The following is a 24,009-nucleotide window of genomic DNA, read 5'->3' as shown; positions in this document are numbered from 1 at the left end:
GGCTCCTCGCCATGCAAGCCTGGCCTGAGTGTGATCTCCAGGACCCACAGAAAGGAGAAAGAAGAGCACCTATCCCACAGAGTTGTCCTTTGCCCTGCCACCTGTGTGTTGTGGCATACACACCCATGCACACACCCATGCACACACAACATGTAAAATAAAAACCTGTGATTAACATTTCCATATCTGTTATAGAAAAGTTAAATGCATAGGCTAGAAAAGTAGAAAATACATCCAACCCCATCACAAGGAATCTCAGACTTTAGACAAGAAGTAACCGCATTATATAATTTAGCTTCTATCTCCCTAGTAGATTTTGGCTTTTATCTGTGAAATGAGATCATTTTAGGCATATTGTTATGAAACCCGAGCCATTTAAAAATGTTTGAAATCCCTGAAGGTATTTATTAGCTCCTTGTTTGAGTGACGGGCTGCTAGTGGACGCTGTTGGTGGGCACCTGTGCCAGGCCATGCTGGTCTCACTCCTAGCCACCTTCCAGTGTGGTCAGTGTGATACGATGTGCCCATCGCTGGGGAATAGGCAGAGAGAGAGAATCCAGGGCCTCTGGCTCCTTCTGACCCCGGCTCATCCTAACTGGACTGTCCTCCACCTTTTAGGCAAACGTCTGCCGACTACGGCTGACCGTGCCTCCTGAGAGTTCAGCACCCCAGCAAACAGAAAAGAAGATTGAGAGGAAAGATCAGGTGAGTCTTCTCGGAGGCCAGGGCCTGTGGCTGGTCTGCTGGTCTATGTTAATGTGTCTCCCCGCTCACCAAAGCTGTTCCCCGAGCTATGCATTGGCCGCTGCTGAAGAAAAGGCCCTCAGCCTTCCACCCTGCTTTCCCAGCTGCCTCTGCAGCTTGTGCCCAGCCCTTGTTTCCTGGGAAACACTGTGGCTCTGGGTAACCTCCCAGCTGTGGGCACACTGGACTTAGTGTCAGGTGCTGTGGCAGGGAAGATGGTATTTCCTGGAATGGCCAGTGCGGTGGAGTCAAAGGGCCTTTTGTAAGTTGCTGGAACAGGAGCACCAGGCTGGAAGGCTGGCTCTGGCTGGCAGGAAGAGCCCAGCAAGCAGCTGAGCATGGTCTTGGCTGGATACAAGAGGAAACCTACAAACACTTCTGTGTCACTTCTGAAGTGAGTGCTGGTACCATGCAGATAATCATGGCCCTACCTTTGCTTTAGAAGGACTTGCAGTTTTTCAGGTGGGACAGGTATATACACAAACAATGGTCATATTGTGTCCCATGTGTTCCTATCTGGGAACATAGAGGTGGCGCTAAGTGACTCTGGCAGGTGGCAGAAGTGTAGACTTAACAAATAAATGGAGGGCCTGCTTAGCTCTCCACCTGTGTTCCGGGTGATGCCATTTTCTCATTCCTAAGCTGTGACTGGCACCTGCTAAATTTCAACCACTAGGACTCCAGTGGTGAACATACCAGTAAACAAGGCAATGGCTGTCACTCACGGAGCTGGTATTCTAGTTGGCTGGGAATGAAAGCAAACAAAATAATGATGTAGTTTCTGGAGAGACAGCGTCAGAGAAAGGGATAGGCACGCCAGACACTAGGCAGTCCTTCTTCTGGTGGGCGTTTTATATGAACATAAAATGAAATAATAGGTTATAAATTTCATGGGTAGAATTATGAGATTATAACTTCTTGAAATGCAAGCTTCACTTTCGAGGTAACCAATACCGTAGTGAACCATGAATCAGGGAGCCTCCTGTAGACTAGTAGAAGGCTGCTAGTGTCCCAGAGTTTGTTGTGTGCATCCGTCTTTCCTGTCCTGTTGCGCTCTTCTCCTAACTTTGTGTGTATGTGTGTGTGTTCATGTATGTCTGCATGTGCCTGTGGTGATCAGAGGCAGACATTGGGTGTCTACCTCAGTTGCTTTCCATCTTATTTCTTCTCTCTCTCTCTCTCAAAATTTTCAAATTTTATTTTACATGTATGAGTATTTTGTCTGCATGTGTGTGGGCAACACATGTGTGCCTGATGCCCTCAGAAGTCAGAAGAGGATGTTGGATTCCTTGGAACTGAAGTTATGGATGGTTGTGAGCCGCCATGTGGGTGTTGGGAACTACATCCAGGTCCTCTGCAAGAACAAGTGCACCTAAACCATGGAGCCGTTTTTTTCTAGCCTACTTGTTTGTTTTTTCAGATAGGGTCTCTCTAAGTATTCCCGACTGTCCTGGAACTCAGTGTAGAACAGCCCAACCCCAAACTTACAGAGATCTGCCTGCCTCTGGCTCCTGAGTATGGATTCCAGGTGTGCATTACTGTGCCTGGCCTTATCTCTTGAGATGGGGTCTCTCTCTGAAAGTGGAGCTTACCAGTTTGCCATGGAGCTCTGGGGATTTGCCTCTCTTTTAATGTGGCTGCTGATCTGAGATCCTCATGATTGCACAGCAAGCCCGTTGCTAACTGAGACATCTTCGCAGCTCCCTCTTCTCACTTTCTACTGAAGTCAACAAGTTATCAGTGATGATGCAAAGAGCAGAGAGGCAGAGGAAGTAGGGAAAGGTGAAGTTATGGCCGGAAAGCCATGAGAGAATGTAAACTTTGACCTGCTTCAAAGGAGAGGAAGTGTCTCACCAACAGCACCGGGAAGAATGTTGGTTTCAGCAGGTGGAGTGGGGACAGGGAAAGGGCAAGGTAGACCTGGTTCTGGAACTTCAGGCAGCACCAGTGAGGTACTGGCCAAGGCCCTAGGAGATGGGTTTATTTTATTTTTTTATTAAAGATTTGTTTATTTTTGTCTTGTGTGTTTTGCCTCTATGTGTATCTGTGTACCACTTGCATTTAGTATCCATGGAGGCCAGAAGAAGGCATTAGATCCCTGTCAAGTTGATAATCGGTGTTAGCCATCACAGTGCTGAAGCTCATAACAGTTTAAGAACAGGGCAGTGAGGCTTTAGCTACTAGACCCTTATGATTAACAGGATTGAAAGGGGCCCACTTGTTGGGGAGCATCTCCTTTTCCCCCTTTTGTGAGTTGCCACGTAGGTATTGGGAATCTAACCTGGTCATCTGGAAGAGCAAAAGTTGCTTTTAACCCCTGAGCCTTCTCTCCAACCCTGATAACTCTTTCTGGTTAAATTGTTTGGTGTTCAACACCAAAAAGATTAAGATCAGTACAAATTAAATAGCCCTATTTTTTCCTGTTTTTCTTTTTCTTTGAGACTGGGTTTCTCTGTCTAACAGCCCTGACTATTCTCAAACTTACTCTGTAGACCAGGCTGGCTACAAACTCACAGAGATCCATCTGCTTCTGCCTCCCAAGTGCTAGGATTAAAGGTGTGTGCCAGCTAAATAGCCCCAACAATGAGCCTCATAATGAATTGGATTTTGGAACATTTTGGATTTGAATTTTGGTGGATAGACATGCCTAACTGGTAACATCTGTACAAATGTCCCCAACCAAGTGTAAACAACTTCAACATCTGAGGCTCTTCTGGTCCTAAGAATTTTGAGAGAAAGGACTCTCCGCTTACCATGGATTATGATATATTGAATAATAACAAAACTTCACAACATTAGTGATAACCCGAGAGGCATAGAGGGTAGGGAAGGGGAGCTTGTTCTAGAACACTAATTTAGAAAATCTGTTTTAGAATTTCCAGATATGCTCATCAATGGTTCAGAAACTAGTTAGTTGCACATTGTCACTGAGTAGGAGAGTCACATGTAAAGTATGGCCTGTAAAGGAGCCGTGGACCTTAAAGTTGAGTAAAATTTCAACCGGGGGACCCAACCCAGCACTGCCAGCAGATGACAACCCTCAGAGGACTTCCAAAGTAATGTGGTTAAGAAGTACACACAAGACCTGTGTAATCTCCAAGCTGAATTGTGTAACTGAATTAATAATAAGGAAACAGAAGGGTCCAAAATGCAGGCCCTTCTATAGAATGACTGGCCTGAATGTCTCTCCATGAATTTGATGGTATTAAAAACAAGATGAGCTTTAGTTGTTGGTAAGTTAGACAGAGCGGACCTTGGTTAGATCCTGGGCCAAAAACCTTGTAGCAAACATGTCGATATACTTGCTGAATTTGGAATATGAGCCCTATATTAGTGAGTGAATGGGTTTCATTTTTCTGCATATGAAATGTGATTGAAGAGTTCTTTCGGCTTCCCCAAGGCTATGAACACTCAGCAAAGGAAATGCTTGGTAGCTGTATTTATTGCGTTTCTTTCATTGCTGTGGCGAACTGTGACAGATACAGCTTGAGGAAGGAAGCGTTTACACTGGGCTAAGGGTTCAAGGGTACAGGCCATCACAGTGTGGAGGCCATGGTGGCAGAGACCTGAGGCATCTGGTCACCCACAGTGCATCTGCAGTCAGGAAGCAGGGAGAGATGGAAGTGGCCCTCAGTTTGCTCCTCCCTTTTAATTTAGCCCATGGGACAGTGCCCACACAGTCAGAATGGGAATTCCTACCTCAGTTTACCCAGTATAGTGACTCCCTCACAGACGTTCCTAGTACTTGATGTCCTAGGCGGTTCTAGATCCTGTCAAGTTGATAATCGGTGTTAGCCATCACAGTGCTGAAGCTCATAACAGTTTAAGAACAGGGCAGTGAGGCTTTAGCTACTAGACCCTTATGATTAACAGGATTGAAAGGGGCCCACTTGTTGGGGAGCATCTCCTTTTCCCCTTTTTGTCCTTACTCTCTCTGTCCCTTTTAGAGCTGACGGCATCTGGGAAAGTTTGAGGAAGAAGGCCGGTTCAGAGTGGGTGATGGGACTAGGGCCATGGTGGCTGTGTCCATGTACGTGGTAGAGTCAGAGGGAATGAGATGTTTCTGGAAGCTACAATCAGGGAAGGTGCCCCGGAGCGGTTGTTCTCACAGAAGAACCAAACGCTCCCCAGGAAAGAGTTTGAATGCTTAGCTGTGGAGTTTGTACTCAAGTTGTATGCCTGCCCATCTTTTGTCTTGAAGAGTGCTTTTCAGATTAGTAGGCATCAGGTATTACTTTTATTTATAGAGGGGGAAAAGTATCAAAAGTTAAAATGAAAATTAAAAATAGCTTTATGCAAGTTGCTAAAGACATTGATGGTGTCATTTTCTCTGAGCGCGTGTGCAGATTGCTATAACTTGCACTAGAACTCAAAGGAATATTTTTTATGACAGATACTCATTCAATGGGAAACCATCTATTTGGGGAGAAAAAGGCCATGGCAGAATATATCCACTCTGTATTTCACCATGATAATTGCAACTCCATAATGATTACAATTAGATGAAAATGACATTTATACTCAGAGCAGTCAGCAGAGAGCTCTCTTTTCCAAGAGGCACGTGGGGGTGGGGAGTAGAGGGGGTTGGTGAGATGACTCAGCTACTAAAGACATCTGTCACTAAGCCTGACAACCTGAGTTTTATCCCTCGGTCATACATGGTAGAAAGAGACATCTGATTCTTCCAAGCTGTCCTTTTCCTTCCACATCTAAGCTAGAATGTATGCAAACCCACAATACAATAAATAAATAAATATTTTAAAATTTAAAGGAAGTGATAAATGACAAAAAGAAGCCAGATCCTACACCATTGAGAAACCACAGAATAGTTCTAGACTTGAAGAGAAAGGACCCTTGCTGGAAGATTTTATCAGTAAAGGTGGAAGACATACAAAGGAATCCTGCTTCCAAATTAAGTCACATAAAAGTGATAGAAGTTGTTGGACCGGGAAAGGGCACATCACTCCTTCAGTGGTGTCATTTCCAACTGCCTTAGTAATCAGAGTGAAAATCTAACTCTAGTCCCCAAACTAATCTCTGTCATCCACCCTGAGGCTAAGTACAGGCTTTTGGATTTATTTGCCTTTTTTTCCCTTTTTTTCTGGGAGATACTTACTCAGATTCCCCCAGGCCAAGTGGCTACTCTTCTGTGACAGCACTGAAAGGGTCGGAAGAGTCCCAGCCTTCACAAACCTCACTGTTAGGAGCAGTGACTGCTCACTTGACAAATGGGACAGACAAAGTTAAGGAGAAAGTTAAGAAGATGGAATGGTTCAAAAACCTCAGCATGAACCTTTCTAAGAATATAATTTGTGACTTTCTTAATTCCTTCTTCAAATCAACACAGACAGACAGACACACACACACACACAACACTGAGCCTTCATATATTTATGGCAAAGCAGGGTCACCTTTCTCCTTATGCCCTCAAATAGCCCACTGCAGGTACTTAGGAATAGTCAGACTCTGAGGAACTTGGGAGCTTGCACCCTGATGCCTCTGGTCCACTGGGGCACCAGGTATGATATCTGAAGTATTCATCTGTAACAATCTGGTGACTCACTGCAGGAGAACTGGAGTAGAGGGGAGGGTGAGGCTGGCTAGTTCCCCAGGACTTGGGTGGTGGCAGAACTCAGATATCCCAGTGCTCACTGGGCAGACAGTGACTTTGACACCATGTCCTGGCTGGATTCCTGGACTTGACTCACTGGGAACAGGGTTCACATACCAACAAGGGTTCCCTGGAGGAGCCACTTCTTCTGATGTGGCTGCAGTGTGTCTGCTCCTACCTGGAAGCCACAAAATTGCAAGGTATCCAACATTCTGGGTGATCTTCCCATGCTTAATGACTTTGGTTCCTTTGAAGGGGAATCCATGGTTTTCCTAAACCAGGGATTGCGGCTGGATGGGACATGGAAGTCTGAGGATGTCAAATGGCCTGATTGACTTTTGATCAAGTGAAACTTCCCAGAGGATTTCCAGGGCATTAGAGCTGCAGCTGGCTGAGGGTAGCTGGGCCTTAGTCACTGTACTGCCATAGCAGATGCTGCCAGGGGGCATAACTCTACATAAACCCGCTGCCTGCTGGCTACTCTTCTAGCTGTTCTCTGTTCATCACAGAGAGGAATGCTTCACAGCTCAGAAGGCTTGAAGAGGGCACATTTTGTCCTGTTTCATGGGGATGTGTTGGGAGGATGCTCAAGGCAAGTTCAGTAGTCAGCACTGTGCCTAGAGACGGAATCATGGGGTGTATTGTGGAATTTTCCTAACTCTAAAGCAGATGCTCACCTGCTTGAGACTCAGTCTTTCTCTTGAGAATTTTTCTGCTGGTCGCCAGGTCTGGAAAACACACACTAGTTTGTTCTGTAAGCAAGTGTGGTGATGTACAGTCACAAAGAGCAAATGAGCTGAGCAGAGCTGGGGAGAAGCCTCAGGCTGTAAAGCTCTTGTGTCGCACACATGAGAACCTGAGCTTAAAGCTCAGCACTCAATGAAAAGTGCTCTGCTTGGAGATGGGCACTTGCAATCACAGCTCTGGGGAGACAGAGATGTGTGGGTCCCTGGAGCTTGCTGGCCAGCCAGTCTAGCCTAGTTGGTGAGCTCCAGGTCAATGAGAAAACTTCTCAAAGGTAGTAGACAATGTTCTTGAGGGTGGCACATGAGGTCATTCTTTGGCCTCTGTACACATAGGCACATGCCCCTCCATCCCCCATATATACACATTTAAAAAGCAAACTAGTATGGGAAAGGTGTCCCCCACTATGTCTGGCCTATAAAGTGGAGTGAATTAATACCACCTTTGTCTTTTGAAGGTCAAACCCAATGGCCTTAGCCTTGGCCTCAGCATCTCTCCCTTTAGCTGTTGTGGAATCATTCCCATCCACGGAGCACTGTCTTGTCTTTCTTTTTCGTCTTGGGCTTTTCCTTCTGCATCCTTGCTGATGTCATTCTACTCTTCTCATCAATCTGAGCATCACTCTACCATTACCTGGTCCACGTTTCTCTCTTCAGAGTCCTCTGACCCCCACCTTCCCTCTTTGCAAAGACCTCCCTCCCTCCACCTCCCCGGTCTGCAAAGACCCAACCGTAGAGAATTCACCCTTGCCTGGTTTGGAGATGGCGTAACCAGCTGTGGTTTCTGCATCCTCTCCTGATGAAAGCCATGCTGGTTTGTGAATTTTTTTCTGAGAGTTGATTGGTATGTTGCTACTATTACTATTATTACTATTTCAGCATTTTAAAAAGTTTTAGGCAACATTGGAACCTTGAATGGGACATGGGCACACACATTTAGAAGACATTCTGGCTGTGACCTATGCACATGACATTTCCATACCCTGATTCCTGGTGAGAATGGGTTTTTTTCTTAGGCTCATTCACTGAGTATATTTCCTCCAGAGCCAGTCTGGCTCATGCACTTCGCGGGAACCTGGTAGGGTCAGTCTTGGGCCTGGATCTGGGGATATTATAGGAAATAGACATAAGGCTATTATAGGGAATAAATAGAATGGTTAGTGGAGGAGGGGAGGGGTTGGGAGAGAGCCCCATCCTTCCCTGGGGTTGAACTTTTCCTATCTTTAACAGATTCCCTCTGTCCCTCTCCCCTCAATTTCTCCAGAGAACAATCCCCTTTCTTTTAGACTCTGAGATCAGTTTTTCCCTAGAACCTTCTTCCTCAAATAGCTACTGAGATATTCAGTCCCAGCCTTATTGTAAAGTAAATGAGCCAGGGCTGGAGAGATGGTCAGTGGTTAAGAACACAAACCTTTCTTGAAGTTCCCAACACCTGAGACGGACAGCTCATAACTGCCTGCAATTACAGCTGGGGATGCCCAACACCTCTGGCATCCTTTGTACATTCATGTTTATACCCACACACAGACATGTGCATAATTAAAAATAAAATAAACATTCTAAAAAGAGTAAACGACCTGCCCCTCCAGGCTCAACAATGGCTTGCTTTTCCATTGAGACCCTGTCTGTCTATCCTGTGCATCCATGATCGCCCCTCCTTCAAGCTCCAGGTTCCAGACTGGCTTTATTGCTTTACCTGTAGTGTTCTTAACAAAGAAATGTCCATAAGAACGGATACACATTTCTGTAAACATTTGAATGTGAAAATGACATTGAGTTAGCATAGAAACACACAGAGCACAAAGGCATTGACTCTATTCCGTCTCTACAGGGCCTTGCTCTCTGCACACAGTAGATGTTTAGTGACTGTGATGATCAGTTTCATAAGTTGCCATAACAACACTGTAGACTACATGGGCTGAAAAATAGAATTTTATTATTGCATACTTCTGAGGACTAGAAGCCTGGAATGGATGCAGGGCCACATTTCCTCTGGAGATACTGAGGCTCTTGTTAGTCCTTGTCTTGTGGCTGTGTAATTGCTGTCCACAGATGGAGCGGTCCCTGTGTTCATGTCTGTCAAATGCCCTCCTTTTGTAAGGATGCTGGTGACCATGGAATAGATCCCACTCCACTCTTAACAACCCTATTTTAAGTTGATCCTGTCTCTAAGTAAGGTCAGATTTTAAGTGACTAGCAGTTAAGACTCCAGCATATTTTTTATTGGGGAGTGACACGGTTCATCATAGAAAGTTCTTTAAATCGTTTGAGCAACTCAGATAAATTAGCTTTTTGTTTTCTTTTTACTTTTTGTTTGTTTGTCTCATGTAGCTGAGGCTGTCTTTGAACTACTGATCCTCTTGCCTCTACCTCCCAAGGACTGGGATTACAGGTGTCTGCCCTGCCCCTGGCTTTTTAAATTTTTTTATTAAACATAATAATGGAAGAAGGAGCAATGATTTCTTATCATCACAGATTTCATGGAGAAGAACTGGAAATGTGGGATGCCTATAAAGAGGGTTAAACTTTAGGAATAAAATTGATAGATCATTTTGAAATTAGATACTGCTATCCTTTCATTTTCAAAAAACTCTGTCACTCTCTGAAGGTCTGTATCCATTTTCTTGCCCAAATCTGTATGCCCTATAATCCTGTGAGTACACACACACGTATACACACACACACACGTATACACACACACACGCATGCATGCACACATGTGCACAAATAGAAAAGGAGAGGGAAAGAAAGGAGAGAGAGGGGATGGAGGGGGAGAGAGTGTGTGTGTGAGAGAGGAGACCAATATTAGCTATGACAGATGCATCACACTGAACCAGAATGTGGCTGCATAGTCTTGGATCTGGTTGGCGCTGGCTCTGTGATCTTCATCATGAGCAAAATCTTCATTATGTGCATATTAATAGAGCAGCTAGAAGAGACTCTGCTATGAGAAGCTACTAACGCACAGCAGGAAGGACATTATGTGTCCTTCAGTGACCTTTAATTACTCTGTTTTGAGACTCGGAGAAGCTAAGTGAGGGAGACTGGCTGTGTGCGTACGGGTACAGAGTCCAAGAGTCCTGGAGCCAGCAGTGTGTCAGAGGAGGAAACCCCCACCGGCAGATTTTATAGCCCCTTTCCTTCAAAAGCTTAGATGAACAAGCCTGCTGGTTCTTGTCCTTGGAGAACCTGTTTATACAACATCCTGACTGTTGCCAGGCGAGCGGGTGTGCGGCCATGATTCATGGCTGCAGCTGGGGCTGGGCTGTCTCTGTGACAGTGCGCAGGGCCTGTCTCTGCCTCTCAAGAAGAGGCCTGAGGTTCTGCTCCTGGACCTTCACCAACCTCTGCAGTGCTCCTGTCTCAAGCCCTCACAAGGGGACCCTGGTTCCTCTTCTAGAATGCAAGAGAGTTCGCCCCTCTCCAAAACTTCTTCAGCTGTGGAACTCTGTATACACTCATACAACACAATGCCAGAGCAGTGTCTCAAAGGAGGTGAACGGTATTGCTGAGGTTGACACCTGAGGTCAACCTGTGACCTCTACATGTGCACACACATATATATACTTTCATATGCATACTGGCATGCACCCACACGCACACCTACCAACTTGGAACACACACATGAACACACATTCACTCCTCCCGTATTTATTGAACGTCTATTCTGGGTGTGGAGTTACAGCTGTGAGAGTAATAGATACGCTCCCTGCCTTCGTGGAGTTTATTGTGCTGTTGGATCACATGTTTAAGATGTGAAAAGCGTAGACCCTCATAACTAGCCTCACTAATCAAATGGCCACTGAGTCCCTGGGGGCATCATGTAGAATTTTAGACTGGGTTACTGTCTGTGTCTCCTCTTCCTTTTCCAGCCCAGGGAAAACAGCTGCAGCTAGTGCCCGGGGTAAATTCTGAGCTGTGAGTGCTCATGGGAAATCACCGATCGCAGTCTCTTTGTGTGTTACTGTGTGCACCTGCTCTTAATTCTGGTGTTTTATGTGGGGTTTATGGAAAGCCAATTTGGTGAATTGTCTCTGCTCCTTTCTATGGCAGGAACTTTCTTTTCATCCCAACACTTAAAGGGCTTTAGTTTTCAAGGCGCTTTTGTCTGGCTTTGTCTCAGACCTAGCATATTCACAATAGGTCTGACATATACATATATTTTTTTAAAGATTTGTTATTTTTAGTGTGTGTGTGTTCATGTGGATGCAGGTTCTTTTGGAATCAGAAGAGGGCATCAGATTTCCTGGAGCTGGAGTTACAGGTAGTTGTGAACTGCCCAACAAGGGTGGATGCTGGTAACCAAACTAGGGTCCTCTGAAAGAGCATCACATGCTCTTAACCACCAAGCCATCTCTCCAGCCCTTAAAATATTTTAGACATGTTTTTGTTTTCTATATCTATTTTATTCTGTTTGTCTTTCTCTGTCTCTCTGTCTGTCTGTATTTCGCCCTCTCTCTTTCTCCCTCTGTGTGAGGTGACGCACGTGCAGAGGTCAGAGGACAAGTTGCAGGAATCAGTTATTTCCTTCTGCCATGGGGATTCCAGGGATAGAACTTGGGGTTTCAGGTGAGGTAGCACGCACCTTTCCCAGCCGAACCATCTTGCCAGCCTCTGTATGTAATTTAAAACTTTTTTTTTTTAAATATATAAAGCATCATTCTAAAGCTTTAAAAAGATCTTTTAACTACGGAGCAATTGAAACTTATACCAGAGGAAGCTGAGATGTGGAAGAAGCTGCTAGCCTTGGGCTCAGCCTCAGTAGCCCTCCACCCATGGCCAGTCCTCCCTCATCTACATCCTGTCCACTTCCTTCACCTGTATAAATAAATATGTCATAAATATTTTAGCATGCTTCTCTCAAAGGTAAACATTACTTTTTAGTATTAGCACAATAATTCTCATCATGCTTAAAAGTAATATTCATTTTAGGGCTGTTTTAGGAGGAGAAAAGAAATGGCCTTTAAATATTTGCAAACATGTTAGCTCTTAGGTCCTTGTGTGTTCTCTAGCATTTGACCTCAAGCATGTTGGTATTTTCCAGACATGATGTTGTTGGGACTACTCAGTGTTGCATGTTGTGGCTGAGGCTCTGGATAGCTGTCTGTCCCTTGCTCTAAGAGGGACCAAGGGTGCTGCCATCAGCTGGACTCTATTTGCATGTTCGAGGTGATTCCCCAGAGGCCCTTCTGGCTTTTAAAGCTCCTATTCAATCAGCAAATACTTGCCGAGAGTCACAATGTGTCCGTCACTGTCGGCTGCTGCAGTTAGTGTGGGAAAGAAGACAGATGAGGCCTAGACCCGTGGCTGCCTGGGGAGCAGGCCTCTGATCCGAAGGACATTCAGAGTCACCTAGGCATGGCTGTGGTCATGGGGAGAATGGGCATGAGGAGCTTAACTTCTGGAGGGTTAAGGAAGTCATTCTGGAGGAAGAGACATGTCTGTCTAGCAGTGTGGCAGAGGGAAGAGCCTTGGGAGCGGCATGAGGCAAAAGGAGTTGGTAGAAGAATGGGGTAGGTGAGGATGGGGAAATGGAGAGGAGCCCCCAACTCTGGCCTTCCTCTTCCAAATGGTTCTGGCCCTTGAGGGCTGGCTCCTGGCTTCCCTGCCTCTTTAAACTCTGGGATGCCGAAAGACAGAGGCAGGAACCTCAGTGCTCACCGCAGATGAACCAGTAACATTTACACAGTAGGGATGTGAGGGCTAAAGGAAATAAGAGTTTCCTTTAGCATCATAAAAATCACTGTGCGGCAAACGTTATCCTCCTTTTCTTTCTTCATGCGCCCTTCCAGTCTTTCCCTGCATGGTCCAGCGTTAGCGCCTAAGGAACATCATGCCCCCAGCCCTACAGTAGAGCCCTGTGACCAGGCCCTTTTTTGGATGTCTTTTATTTAGATGACATTCTAATATTTTTTACTTTTTGTTTCCTTTGAAAATTGAAATAAAGGGGGGCTGGGGCGATGGCTTAAGGTTAAGAAGGTGCTCTGCTTTTGCAGAGGACCCGAGCTCAGTTTCCAGCATCCGTATTGGGTGGTTCACAACTGCCTGCAATTCTGGCTTCAGGGCATCTGGCACCCTCTTTTAGGTTCTGTGCATACCTGCGCTTACCTATATGTGTACCCCTACACAGATACACACATATACAGATAACTACAAATACGTCTCTTAAAACTAATATTTTATTAACTTTTTTGAGACTTTCATGCTATATGTTTGCATTCATATTCACCCCTCCCCCAACTCCTCCCTTACCACCCCCATTTCACTATCTCCCAACTTCATGTCCTCCTTTATTTATAAAAACAATCCAGTCCAGCTTGTGCTGCCCAGATATTTTTGGGTGTGGGGCTGTCCCCTGGAGTGTGGCCGACCTTCCAGCTGTCACACCCTTAAAGAAAACGGGCCCTCTCAGCAGTTATCAGATGCCAATAGCTCCAGCTAGGGGCGGGACTTCATATCCACCCCCAAAATAAATCATCTTTTTTAAAAAAAAAGTTTACATAAAAATGATTCAACAACAACAAGAGGTCATAGAACTAAAGGACGCTGAAGAAAAGATGGTATTCTGTTCCCAGTGAGGAGATTGTCACCAAAGGTCGGGATTGTATCTTTTTAGAAATTTTCTTTTTTGTTTGTTTGTTTGTTTTTGCTTTTGGAGACAGGATTTCTCTGTGTAGCCCTGACTGCCCTAGAACTTGCTCTGTAGACCAGGTTGACCTCGAACTCACAGAGATCCGCCTCCCTCTGTCTTCTGAGTGCTGGCATTAAAGGTGTATGTCACCACCACTCGGCACAGAAATTTTTCACTCACCATCTTAAGATAAAAAACCGGAATGTAAAATTTTCTCTTTTTCATTCAGTGTATCTTAGGCATCTTTGGATGTACACAGATCCTGCTCTTTGTTGAGATAGTGGTTCACTGTGCAGCCCAAATAGACCTGAACTCACTGTGCAATCCCAATTCGTCTCAAACTCAGGGAAATCCCCCTGCCTCAGACTTCTCAGTGCTGGGATAGTAGACCTGACCCTGTCCTGCATTGTCCTCATCTCCCAGGTGGTGAGCTCCTCTGTCTGGCCACCAGTCCTCTGGGCACCTTGCTGCGCTGTGTGTCTCATCAGAGCCCAGTGTCCTCAGCAACCTGTTTTTCAGGAACTGGGTGGGGTCCAGGGCTGGAAGAACAGCTTGTGTTTCCTGGTCTGTGGGGAGTTTCATTGGAGCTTTTCCTTCTCCTCGCAAACTGGGGGTATCTGAATGTCAGCATGTCGCTCCACCACAAGCCATTTAGCAGCCTTAGTCACTGAATGACAACCAATTTCGAGGGTAGCAGCAGCACCCATGAGATCCGGTGCCTAGGGCACATCACATATCCAAGCTTTTGCCAGAAGCCGAATGCCAGTGTCCCGGATCCTCACGCTACATCACGGCCCAGTTTGTACCACATAGTAGAAGGCATTGGACGTGTCCCCTCCCTTCTTTAAAAGCCCTTGTGGTAAAAGTGCTCACAAATAGTGCAGAGAACCAAGGAAAGGAAGCCTCCCTTTCATTCTCCAACACCTCTAATGCGTTTCACTGTTCGCTCTTCCAAAGGGATTAACAATTTGTCATGAACCTTACTGGTTTTTATTTTTTGTTTTACAAACTTTTAGTGTTTTCAGTAGTCATTATTTTGTGACAATAAGTAATTTAAAATGCAAATTAAAGTTTTGTATTTCAAAAAAGTTTTCTGAAAACCTGGTAAAAGTCTACAAAAAGGTAATTGGAAAAGTTGGTACAGAGTCCAGTGTGGTGGCGTACACCTTTAATCCCAGCACTGTGGAGGCAGGATCAGGTGGTTTTCTGTGAGTTCACCTGGTCTACAGAGTGAGTTCCAGTCCAGCTAAGACTATGTAGTGAGACCTTGCCTCAAAAACGAAGAAAGGAAGGAAGGAAGGAAGGAAGGAAGGAAGGAAGGAAGGAAGGAAGGAAGGAAGGAAGGGAGGAAGAAAGGAAGGAAGGAAGGAAGGAAGGAAGGAAGGCCGGTGGTGGAGGGGAGTTGACTGATGGTGTAGTTGTGTGGTGTAGACTGAATACTGGGTCAACTCCAGGGAGGGCTCTGCAGAAGCCACTTGTCTATGACGTCTCAGCCTGGGTCTTGTTTTCTTTCTATTTTAAAAGTTACTTCTTTTGTTGGGTGGTGATGGTGCATGCCTTTAATCTCAGCACTCCAGAGGCAGAGGCAGGTGGATCTCTTTGAGTTCAAGGCCAGCCTGGTCTACAAGAGCTAGTTCCAGGACAGGCTCCAAAGTGTGTGTGTGTGTGTGCACAGCACCTATATGCCAGCTAGTGAACCACAGTGCCCATGTGGAGGTCAGAAAACTTATAGGAGTTAGTTCTTTCCTTCCACCATGTAGACCCTGAGGATCAAACTTAGGTCATTGGGCTTGGTGACAAAACTTTATTGGTTGAGCCATTTCACCAACCCTTGTCCCTATTCTCTGTTTCTAACTCTGTCACTCTCCCCCGTTTTTTCTTTCTTGTCTTTGTCCCTTTCATGTTTGAGGAGGTCTGTACCCCGTCTCCTTACATCTAACAGACCCTCAGTATGAGGAACTATCTTAGCACCAACAGGATTACCTCCGGTGTGAATGTGCGGTCACACACCAGTTTAGCCCTTTTGAACTTCAACGCCCTCAGCTATGAAGAAGACAGGAAAGAACTCTGTGTTGGTGAATGCCTGTAAACATTACACATTTGAAGGAATTTTCTTGGTGATCAAAAAAGAAAAAAAAACACTTTTTTTTTCTTTTCCTGCTTCCTGAAGCCTTCATTCATCCTACTGTGTTAGATTTGGACATGGTCCTTTTGAGTTGCAGCTTACTGATGATTCAGGATTTAACTGCTGGATTAAAGGCCAGCTAAGCAGAGTGTGGAGATTCTTTGGGGCTGGAGTCATACCAACCCTGCTTGGCTTTCCAGAAATATTTCATAAATGGACACAACAGATCATGTGTCAACCCCACCTCTTTCCCTCAGAGCTTGGCTGCATGGTCAGCTCTGCTGTCATAGGACAGTTTCACTACTAGATGACATTCAATCTCAACTTCCCACATTTCAGGCCATGAGGTTAGTGAGGCAGTGTCACCTCAGTGTAGGGTTTCATGACAAACTTCCTCTGGCATCTTTGTGAGAATTAGAAATGGATGTCCCATTGGGAAAAATGGTTTATGAACGTTCTTCCTAATGAGGATGGTGGACCAGGACTTCTATCGATAGAAGTGGGCAATCGATGTTTTCTCCAGGGGGCAAGCAGCCCCAGTCCATGCCAGGTCCAGTATGACCAGGAGATGCCAAGCTGGCCTTCTACCGTCTTGCTTCTGCTGCTCAGGGCTGCTTAATCGTAAGTGGGTAACCATTATTAGTGCTGTGTTTGTGAGACTTACATTCTTTTTCTCATTTCCTGCCTTTTCCTAGCCTCCAGAACCAAGCCATGGGGAACCTACAAGGAAGCTTCCTCAGGGTGTTGTCTACGGTGTGGTACGCAGATCAGATCCCAACCAACAGAAGGAAATGGTCGTGTATGGCTGGTCCACCAATCAGCTGAAAGAAGAGATGAATTACATCAAAGATGTGAGCTACTCGGGGATGCTTTGTTTTTTTGTCCTTTGAAGCAGCTAGGAGGGTGGGGCCGGAAGTGTGGATGGGAATGTTAAGTAGGCATTTTGAAAGTCTTATTTGGATTGGAAATGTTTCTCTGTTTCTTTGTGGTGATGCTAAAGGAATGGGTATAATTCTTCAACAAGCTTCTCTTGGGTGGCTGTTACTTACAGGTCATGAGAGCCAGGGCTCCTGCTGGGTGTGGTCTGGAGGCTCTTGGGTGGTTTTGCATACGATACCAGATACATATAATATATGTGTTTGGGCAACTGTATAAGTGTGGGTGTTACTGGCTACTCATAAGAGACTGCCAACTCAGAAAGAAATACATCTTCTCTGGAGATGAAGTGTAGAGGTGGGGGGTTCTGGGCAGGGAACAACTGGGCTCTGGATCTAGTTTTTTGTATTTCTTTGTATGTTTTCTTTCTTTAGCCTTAATATTGTCTCATATATATGTATGTACACATATATACACACATATATGTGAAATTATTTTTATGTCTCACATATATGTACATATAAATATATATAAAATATATATAAAAATTTCCCACATCTGGAAATTTTTTGAAGTTGCCCTGCTCCCATTAGACTTTGCCTTACATGGCTTCTTGACCATGGTTGGTCACATACCCCTCCTACACTTACAGGGAGCATAGACAGACTTGGAAGGTTCACATCGACGATTTGGGTTAAAATGAATGTTGGGAAGTCAACTACAATAGACAAAGTACAGTCTATGTGAATCACTGAAATTTATTTGTATTTAATGTATTGTAGTAGGGAGGCTGTTTGTTCATTTCCCGACTGCCCAGACTCCTGAAATATCACACAAAAACTGTATTAATTAAATCACTTTTTGGCCAATTACTTAAGCATATTGCTAGCTGGCTCTTACATCTAGAATTAACCAATCTCTATTGTTTTATATTTTACCATGAGGCTCATGGCTTACCAGCAAGGTTCCGACGTGTCTTTCTCCAGCGGTGGCTCCATGGCTTCTCTCTGACACTGCCTTCCTTCTCCCAGCATTCAGTTTAGTTTTCCCCACCTACCTCTATTCTGCTCTACCTCTATTCTTTTCTGTGCAGGCCCAAGACAGTTTCTTTATTTACTGATGGTAGTCATAACATACAGAGGGTAATCCCACATCAATGTATTGTCTTGTGTCTTTTAAGTTGAGAAAGTTTGGGAGAAGTATATGAAGAAGAAAACAATTGGCTATCATGTCACCATTCAGCTTGTCCTGGATGTTAACATTTTGCGTCATTTTCTTCGAATACTTTGATGGCTGTTTGACTGTTTCTTTTTGTGTTACCCAGTGTCCCCTCTGTCCAAACGAGTCTGACTGATGCTGTTAGTTAGAGGAGAGAAGAAATACACTGCTCTGGTGCCCATGGGCTCCAAACACGGACCAATAGCTCAGTGCCAGGGGAAGCAAATGTCTACACGGGGCTGGAGAAGTTCCCCAGACCTGTGAGCTCATTGCTTCTGTATCAGATCCAGGTTCTTCTTAGTGTGACCTTCTGTCTTCTCTAGGCCTCCGTTTACGCATCTATAGATGGCTCTTATCCCTGAGGTCAAAACCACTGGCTTTGTGAGTCTCATTTGATTTGTGACAGATGATGTACAAAGCCACATTGCCTTAGATATTGTATGAGTTGTTTTTGTTTTTTATAACAAACTCATGGGCTGGGAGATGATACAGTCCATAAAGTGCCTACTGCACACGCATGAGGACCTGAGACGTCAGCCCCCTAGTATCCATGAAAAAGTGTGTGGTCGATAGCATCTGTAACTCTGGCACTGGTTAGACATATGATGATCCCTGGAGCTCACTGTCTAGCCCGTGTAGCTGAATAGATGACCTCCAAGTTCAGTGAGAGACCCTACCTCGAAAAATAAGGTGGAGAATGACCAAGGAAGATACCTAATGTTAACTTCTGGCCTCCATACATGTATACACATATATATGTATACACACTCATACACATACATGCATCCCTCACAAGAACAGGTACAAACACACATACATATATGTACATTTGCACATAAACACACACACACACACACAGTATTACAGCCACCAGTCTTGAACACCCAGTTATCTGACCTCCCAAAGATCATTTCTTTAATCATGCAGAATGTTGGATTCCAGATTGTTATTTTTAAATATAACTTATTTTTTATGTGCATTGGTATTTTACCTGCATTTATATCTGTGGGAGGGTGACAGAAGCCCTAGAACTGGTGTTATAGACAGGTATGAGCTGTGATGTGGAAATAAACCCAGGTCCTCTGGAAGGGTAGCCAGTTGCTCTTAACTGCTGAACCATCTCTCCAGCACCCAGACTGCTTTTAAACAATGCAGACTTTCTCAAGGAACTATTTAGACCTTCTTCATCTTTATGCTCCTTAGAGTTTGGGATTGCTTTAGAGGTAGAACTTCTAAGTAGAACCCAGGCTCCCAAATTGTTGAAGACAGCAGGTCCAGGCTAGTTCTCAGCTATAAATGACATATGCTGAAATCACAGAGCTGGTTCTGACCCCAAATTCCCACGCTCCACTGTGATCTGCAATACAAAGTTAATTTCTAGGTCCCACTGATTTTAGGTCCATCCCAGCCTCCTCATTCCTCAGTGTGTTTATGAGTTTGTTGCTCCTGATGGGAGACACCCTGGCCTTATTGGCTTCCTACACTGTTCAGTGGGAGCAACACCCAGCTCGAGATTCTGCCCATTCACCTCTAGTGACAGCATAAGAGCCAGCTAGGGTTATTTGTAAATGGAGACTGCTCATTTGTTTCTGGCTGCCCAGACCTGAATAATCATACAAAACTATATTAATTACAACACTGTTTGGCTTATTAGCTCAGGCTTCTTATTGACTAACTCTTACATCTTAGATTAACCTATTTCTACTATTCTATTAATCCATGTGTCACCATGATGCTGTGACCTACTGGTAAGGTTCCAATATCTGACTTCTTTCATCAGCTACATGGCATCTCACTGACTCTGCCTACTCTCTCTCTCTGTTCTGATTTTCCACCTGGCTTTACTCTGCTAAGCCATTGACCCAAACAGTTTTATTCATTGACCAATAAAAGCAACAGATACACAGAATAATATCCCACATCAGTTATTGACCCCCTAGAATGAAGGGTCATGCTTTGAGCCTCAATTTTCCAGTTGTTTGTGGTCAATGACAAGAAAGTAGACTATTAAAACTCCACTGTGTAGGGTCTGGAGAGGCAGCTTAGGGGTTAAGAGTTCCTACTGCTGAGGATCCAGATTTGATTCCCAGAACCCACCCATGTCAGGCAGCTCACAAATGTCTGTAACACCAGTTCTAGGAGAGACCTACACCTTCTGGCTTCCTCTGGAACCAGCACGGACTCTGTCTCTGTCTCTGTCTCTGTCTCTGTCTCTCTCTCTCTCTCTCTCGATTTCTCTCTCTCTATTTCTCTCACTAGTTCTCTCTCTCTCTATTTCTCTCTCTCTCTCTCTCTCTCACACACACACACACACACACACTTAAAAAATAAATTAAATCTTTTTAAAAAAATCTCATTTAGAGAATGCTTGAAGTCTTGACTCCTCTCTTCTAACTTTCCATCAATATCCATTCTAAACCAAAATGTAGCTCAGTGTTAGAGTTCTTGCCTAGCATGCTTGAGGCCTTGAGTTCAAATTCCTAGTATAAGAAAGAGAAAACAAAACCTTCAAAGCAAAACAAGGTGTTTCTTACACAAATATACCTTCAGTAGCAAGTCTTCCAGTACCATTCTTAAATATTAGCACTGAAACAAAATGGCTTCTCTTCAGCCATTTGTAAGTTAGACAGCTTGGATGAAGCTGCCTCCATGCCTTATCTGTTGGGAACTCTGAGAACGTTTCCAAACATCTAAAGACACCATAGGATAGGGAAACAGGGTAGTGTATCAGCTTCCCACTTAACACTCCTCTGGTAGTCACCCCAGTCCAGACTTGCATAGTGTTTGTATGAGTGCGACCACTTTCCTCTCTGTTACCCCGTGTGTGGTCTGTTGATAATTACTGAGAAACTGACATCTGAATTTCTGGCCCCTTCAGGCCTCACGTTTTTCTACCTTGCATTCTAGACATTTAATTGCTTTTTGGCATTTTGAACACAGAGAAAATGAGAGGTTGCTGCTTGCTTTGGAGTGTTTTCATCCTTGTAGCTATGTGTTTACAGTCAATTAGTTAAAAACTTCCTGCTTGTAAAAACATGGGATTGGAAGGGGTAAACTTGGTTCAAACAGTGATTGGGGGTGATGGGTAAGTTTTAACAAAGTAGTTTTCTTCAGTTTATTGCTTGAATAACTTAATGCTTATGAGTTCTTATCTTCATTGATATACACATTATGTGGATAACTTAGTGTTTATTAGTCCTTTTCCTCATTAATATACACATTATCACCTGTATTATTTCCACGGTTTCTAACCAGATGTTGAAAGTGTCCTTGCACTTAATTTGCTGCAGGTCTTATTCTTAAAATTTTTTGTGGGTCTTTCTCTTATTAAGAAAGTCTCCAGTATCTTTTATGAAACTATTGTAACTTGATGTCTCACTAGTGGTCTTGTGACTGCAGGTAAGGGCCACTTTGGAGAAAGTGAGGAAGCGGATGTACGGAGACTATGACGAGATGAGGCAGAAGATACGCCAGCTCACCCAGGACCTGTCGGTAAGACCGGGCCTCGGTGGTACCGTGGTGGTGAGAGGATGGCAGGGCTTGGCACCGGTGCCCAGTGGCCTGGGGATGTTTAAATAGTACATGTTCCTTAGGAATGGAGAAGTTATACTTTAAACTAACTGAGAGGACATTTTCTCGAGCTGTAGACTGAACTTTATTCTTCAATGGAGAATGTCTAATAATCTTCCTTTTAGTTTCATTACAAGAGCGGTGCACACTCTTAACTGCTGAGCCATCTCTCCAGTCCAGATGGGTTCTAGTTAATGACCTACTTTTTTGAAAGATGAAATCTTGTGTAGTCCAGGGTGGTTTCAACTGCGCATGAACTTGAACTCCCTAGTGAAGGGATTATAGGTGTGCACCACCATGCCTGGTTTCCAGGGTGATGAGGATCAAACCCCATCATTGTGCGTGCTCTACCAACCAAGCCACAGTCCTAGCCCTCAAATTCCATCTTTAAGAATTTACTCTAAGGATAAACGCCCCCATATAAAATGACATGTAGATGAATTAATTATTTTTAAAGCATCATTTGTAATAGATAAAAAATACACACCAAGAAAAAGGAAGTGTGTTCTCTCTTTCCTGGCCAGCTCTTTACCATCTAAGCTAACTCCTTGGCCCCGGATGTTGGTTTGTAATCTGTTGTTTTACCGTAAATATTACTGAAGCACGTAATGCTGCTCTCAGAAACTTCCCCCCTCCCTGGAGTCTGTGGGGTGTGGGTTGGTCTTGAGTGGCTGTCTTCCTCTCTCCAGGTTTCCCACGCTCGGCAGGACTACCTAGACAGTCACATCCAAGCGCAGTCATCAGCCCTGGATAACTTCAATGCCATGAACTCGGCCTTGGCGTTGGACTCTGTTGGTCTGCAGGTATCCCTCTGCTTCCCCTTGGTTGGGAACCTTCTCTTTAGAGGACAGCGAGCTTAAACAGGAGTGGGGCCTGTGGGTAGAAATGTCACAGACTGTCCCATGGTCAGTCATGGTCCTTTAACCACAGGCATGGCAGTTTTTGTAAGGTGGGGAGGAAGTTGGAGAAAATGCTTCCAGCAGAAATGCTGAGGCTCTTTAAGGTGCCGTGTCAACGGGGTTTTAGGCTCAGCTCTGGGATGGAGATGCCTCTTTCTCTGTAGGTACCTAAATGGTCCTCTGTATTTACGCAACACATCAGCTACCTTCTCCTTGTAGCTTGGGTGCTTCAAGAAGTCCCACTTGGTTGCAGAAAAGACATATTTATCCAATGACAAAATGCAACTTCTTATGGGAAGTAGTTCTCACAGGAAGCAATCTTTCTTGACTTAGAAATGATTTTATGTTGGAAAGAGTACTGTGTGTTCCAGAGAATGAAGACATTCTTAAAAGATAGACATTCTTAATTAAGACCTATTACCAGAATTTGGCTCTGAGCTAACCATTAAGGGATTTCCAGTCTTTGCTCTTCCAACCAAGGGGTTTTCTGCCTAGCATGCAAGTTCGTCTGAAGATGTTCAGAGCAAGCCCTTGGTCTTGCTTTCCAAATACACAATCGTTTCTGTCATCCCCCGAGTTTATTTGGCTTATCTTTTTTGTCATCTTTTAAATGGTCAGCCCACTTCTTTCTAATCCTTTCTGGTACTGTGTAAATAGTTTTGTGGATAAGCAAACAGACCACCATACTGGGCTCCTTCATTTCCCACAGATCTTGGTATTCACCAGCCTTAGCTGATAGAGCCCCAGCGGCAACAAAGCTCGGCCAGCTTCCAGCAGTGGGTGGGGCAGGGCTGTGTTTGGGTTGGTCTGGGATGCCCATTTCTGGTTGGGCTGCAGTCCCAGGCTTTTCCTGGCTCCCTTTTGTGTATGCCAGCTTCCACCTGGCCTCAGGCCAAGCCCCTGATTTACTCAGGAGCCCTTTGTTCCCTTCCTCCTATCTTGAAGGGGGATTGCCAAGGCCCTCTTTCTTTCCCTTTTGGAAACATTTTCATTCCCCCGCCTACCAGAGAGGACCTTGCCCCACCTGAGCTTAGGCCTGCTTCTATCCACACTGTCTCTGGGGTTTTCTCTCCAGAAAAACAATATATTTCTAGGCAAATTCTTCTCATGTTGTTTAGTTGACAATCTAGGCATTTACCTCATTGGTTACTTATTAGAACAAGATTATCTCTAACCCAAGGACCCTTAGTCTCTTAATCCTGGGCTGCCAACAGAGCCATGCAACTAGAAGGTTACACCATCGGTCATATCTGAAGGTCACTGGCTTCTCACTTGTGCAAGATCCCAGCCTCTTCCACTTGTCCCTTCTACCTGTGTTTGTCGTTATTGACAGAGACCAGACTCTTGGCTTCAGTTCTTAGAAAGGCAGAGCTGGGCAGACGGTAAAGGGCTCCAAACCCTGACTCCTGTGGATACACTGAGGCCAGCAGAGATCAACGGCATGAAGTGTCTAGTTAGTGGTAGAGACAGGATTAGACAAATCTGGTCTCTTGGTCAAGGCTAAGTGTTTGTGCATCCATTTTCTCCCAGAAGGACTTGCACGTTAGACTAGACGTCTTCTGCAGCCCTGGAATCTTCCAATGACTTCAGTG

At 44.7% G+C, this 24,009-nt stretch overlaps 1 protein-coding gene across 2 annotated transcripts in view; it reads left to right on the top strand.

The window, feature by feature from the left end:
• Positions 1-24,009, top strand: part of Myzap (myocardial zonula adherens protein) — a 93,752-nt gene that overhangs the window by 12,416 nt on the left and 57,327 nt on the right. For both annotated transcript variants that reach the window (XM_057766997.1, XM_057766998.1), the window contains exons 2-5: positions 619-705; positions 16,550-16,705; positions 21,348-21,440; positions 22,208-22,321. In XM_057766997.1, the coding sequence (XP_057622980.1) occupies positions 619-705; positions 16,550-16,705; positions 21,348-21,440; positions 22,208-22,321 (450 nt within the window). The remainder of the gene's footprint in view (positions 1-618; positions 706-16,549; positions 16,706-21,347; positions 21,441-22,207; positions 22,322-24,009) is intronic.

This window comes from Chionomys nivalis, chromosome 4, assembly GCF_950005125.1.
Source record: "Chionomys nivalis chromosome 4, mChiNiv1.1, whole genome shotgun sequence".
NCBI classification, from domain to species: domain Eukaryota; kingdom Metazoa; phylum Chordata; class Mammalia; order Rodentia; family Cricetidae; genus Chionomys; species Chionomys nivalis.
Note: the sequence above shows the minus strand (reverse complement) of the source record. Positions and strands in the feature narration are given on the sequence as shown.